Raw genomic sequence first — 2,843 nt, forward strand, 5'->3', positions numbered from 1 at the left:
TTCCTGGTCACCTGGCACTATAAAGGGAATAGGGTGCCATTTGAGATGGAGGCCCAGTCTCCTCTTGTCTTCCAGCTTCTCCACTGCATCCCCGTAGGCCTCAATAAGCAGGTCCTGATTGAATGAATGCAACCAGTGATTAATAATGGTTCTTATGGGTGATGACGATGACACAATGGGAATAGACATGAACTACTACGCTGGTGGGGATTGTGACCTACCAAAGCTGTGTAGCATATTATAGCTATAATTTCTTGACTTCATTATCACTTTATTCAGAGGGCCTGTGGATTCATTGATTAAGAGTCAGGTTACAATCAAGCTCCTTTCTATAGATTAATCCTTCCCAACTAGCAGCAGCACCAACTTTAGTTGCACAACAACAGGTTATCTCCATCACTTCACCTCTCTGTCATTTACACATCTCTCATGTGCATCTCTTCTCATGAGAAGGTGAGGATGGGAAGGGTACTTTCAGAATAAACCCACAAAATAAATTCTAGATGGCGATGCCATAATAAGTCTCAATATACCTTACATACAGTCGTTCTGATGACTAAACTATCGCTGAATACCATGGCTACGCTAGTACTATTGACAGTCTCTTCATGGTGTGCTTGGGGCTACGATCCTGGCCTAGTAGGCATAAGAAAGAACAAGATCCAGATCAATCTTTGCCGTGAAATACGGAAAAGTAAAATGTATTCCGAGAGGGCTTCATCCTTGTCCAATTTTCATCCTCGTCCAATCTTTATCTGTGTTTAGACAATTAGGTGTTTGTTTAATTGGGTGTTTGTTGTGTTGTGGTGTGTATCGGTGTTGTGGTGTGTATCGGTGTTGTGGTGTGTATCGGTGTTGTGTTGTGTATCGGTGTTGTGGTGTGTATCGGTGTCGTGGTGTGTATCGGTGGTGTGTTGTGGTGTGTATCGGTGTTGTGGTGTGTATCGGTGTTGTGGTGGTTATCGGTGATGTGTATTGTTGTTGTGTTGTGTATCAGGTGGTTGTATTTATACATAAAAATATCAGACAGAAAAACAAATGTGTTTTTGTTATTGGGTCCAGAGTTTGCAGTCTAGGAGAAAGTCAACACTTTATCCCCCTCTGTTTATCACAATATATAGGGGTTATTGCCTAGTTAAATAAAGCGTTCTAAGGTACTGCATCTCACTGCAAGAGGCGTCACTACAGTCCCTGGTTTGATTCCAGGCTGTATCACATCCGGACGTGATTGGAAGTCCCATAGGGTGGCGCACAATTGGCCCAGCGTTGTCCGGGTTTGTCCGATGTAGGCCGTCATTGTAAATAGGAATTTGTTCTTAACTGACTTGCCTAGTTAAATAAATATATATATATATAGGGGTTATATAATCAAATCTAGTTTATTTGTCATTTGCAAAGGACACATGTTGTGTACACCGCACAAATAAAATCTAACTTCCAGGTTTAACTCTCAACATTGCAACAACAAAAATAACCCTTTAGATACAATAGATACAGGACAATATACAGGTGTAGTAATGTGAAGTGCTAACAGAAGAAGCCGGAACTATTTAAACCGTGGACTGTGGTTATTCAACAGAAATCCAATCTGATCTTGCTTGTAGACAACGTAACTCTTAAAGGCAACGTAAACGCTGCTGATATGAGCTGAATTGGAAATTACCTTTAAAACCTTTCAATGCACATTAGTGCAGTTTCTGATTGAATCCAAGTCACAAAAATGATACTTTTCACTACCTCATTTCATCACTGCCGTTCTTTTTCTAGACAGTATCTGAACCAATCTCTTTCTAATCTCTTTGGTCTTCAGACAGTAGACTGTAGGGTTGATCAGAGAAGGTAACAGCGTGGCCATAATCAGTAAAGCATTACGCTCAGTCAGATTCAGCCTCACCCCTATCCTCGTCAACAAACCAGAGACTAACTTGGGGCCAAAGTAACTGGACACCACAATGATGTGACAAATACAGGTATTAAACACCTGCACTCTGCTCTCGTTGTTAGGCAGTCTCAGTACTGTGTAGATCAGATTCACGTATGACAGCAGAATGAATATGAACTGTGCACCAATCAACCACAGACCCAGGATGGTGGGAAGCATCCAATAGGGTTCAGGGTTGACACAGGCGGCTCTGACCATAGCAGGATAGTCACAGAACACATATCTAATGATGGGCTGGCAGTATGGAAGGCTGTCTGCCTGAGCTGTTAATACCCCCATGACCCCTAACCCTATCAGCCAGGTAGCTGTGATCAACAGGAAGAGCCGTGGGTTAGTCAGGATGCTGTGGTACCTAAGAGGGGTGCTGATAGCGATGGTTCGGTCCAAAGCCATCAGGGACAAGGCCATGCACTCTGTGATGTCACCCAGGTGGTAGATGTACATGCGTGATATGCAGGAGTAGTAGGAGATGGTTTTGACCTCGGCCAGCAGGACAGAGATCATGGTGGTGCTGGTGCTGGTGGTGAACATGATGTCCACCACGGCCAGGTTACAGATGAGGAGGTACATGGGCGTGTGGAGCCGTCTGTCCGTCACGATGATGCAGATGTTGGTGCCGCTTCCCAGAAGCACAAGGAAATAGGTGATAAAGATGAGGAAGCCCAGGAGCTTCTGGTGAGAGAGGTGGTCGAAGCCTGTGATGGTAAACTCCTCCACATTCTTCCCCGTGAAATTCACTAAAAGTTCACTAAAAGACATCTTCAAGCATCAACCCTTATGAGTTATTAAAACTAAATCACTATATTCCTATAGCGTCAAATCCAAATGAGTTCATTTGAAAACAGTACAACAGCACAAAAATCCAAATGTATTTGATTCTTCAAACGAAGCAGTCTCCACA

The 2,843-nt window shown here is 43.3% G+C and overlaps 1 protein-coding gene across 1 annotated transcript; it reads right to left on the minus strand.

Annotated features, from left to right (window-relative positions):
- Window positions 1-1,738: 1,738 nt before the first annotated feature.
- Window positions 1,739-2,701, minus strand: LOC139551970 (olfactory receptor 10G7-like). The gene has a single exon (XM_071363296.1). The coding sequence runs from the start codon at window positions 2,699-2,701 to the stop codon at window positions 1,739-1,741; it is 963 nt and encodes a 320-aa protein (XP_071219397.1).
- Between the last annotated feature and the right edge of the window lie 142 nt (window positions 2,702-2,843).

This window comes from Salvelinus alpinus, chromosome 24 (assembly GCF_045679555.1).
Source record: "Salvelinus alpinus chromosome 24, SLU_Salpinus.1, whole genome shotgun sequence".
Classification (NCBI taxonomy): domain Eukaryota; kingdom Metazoa; phylum Chordata; class Actinopteri; order Salmoniformes; family Salmonidae; genus Salvelinus; species Salvelinus alpinus.

Excerpts from the sequence above, each read along its gene's own strand:
- LOC139551970 (XM_071363296.1), bottom strand. The coding sequence starts at position 2,701 with ATGTCTTTTAGTGAACTTTTAGTGAATTTCACGGGGAAGAATGTGGAG.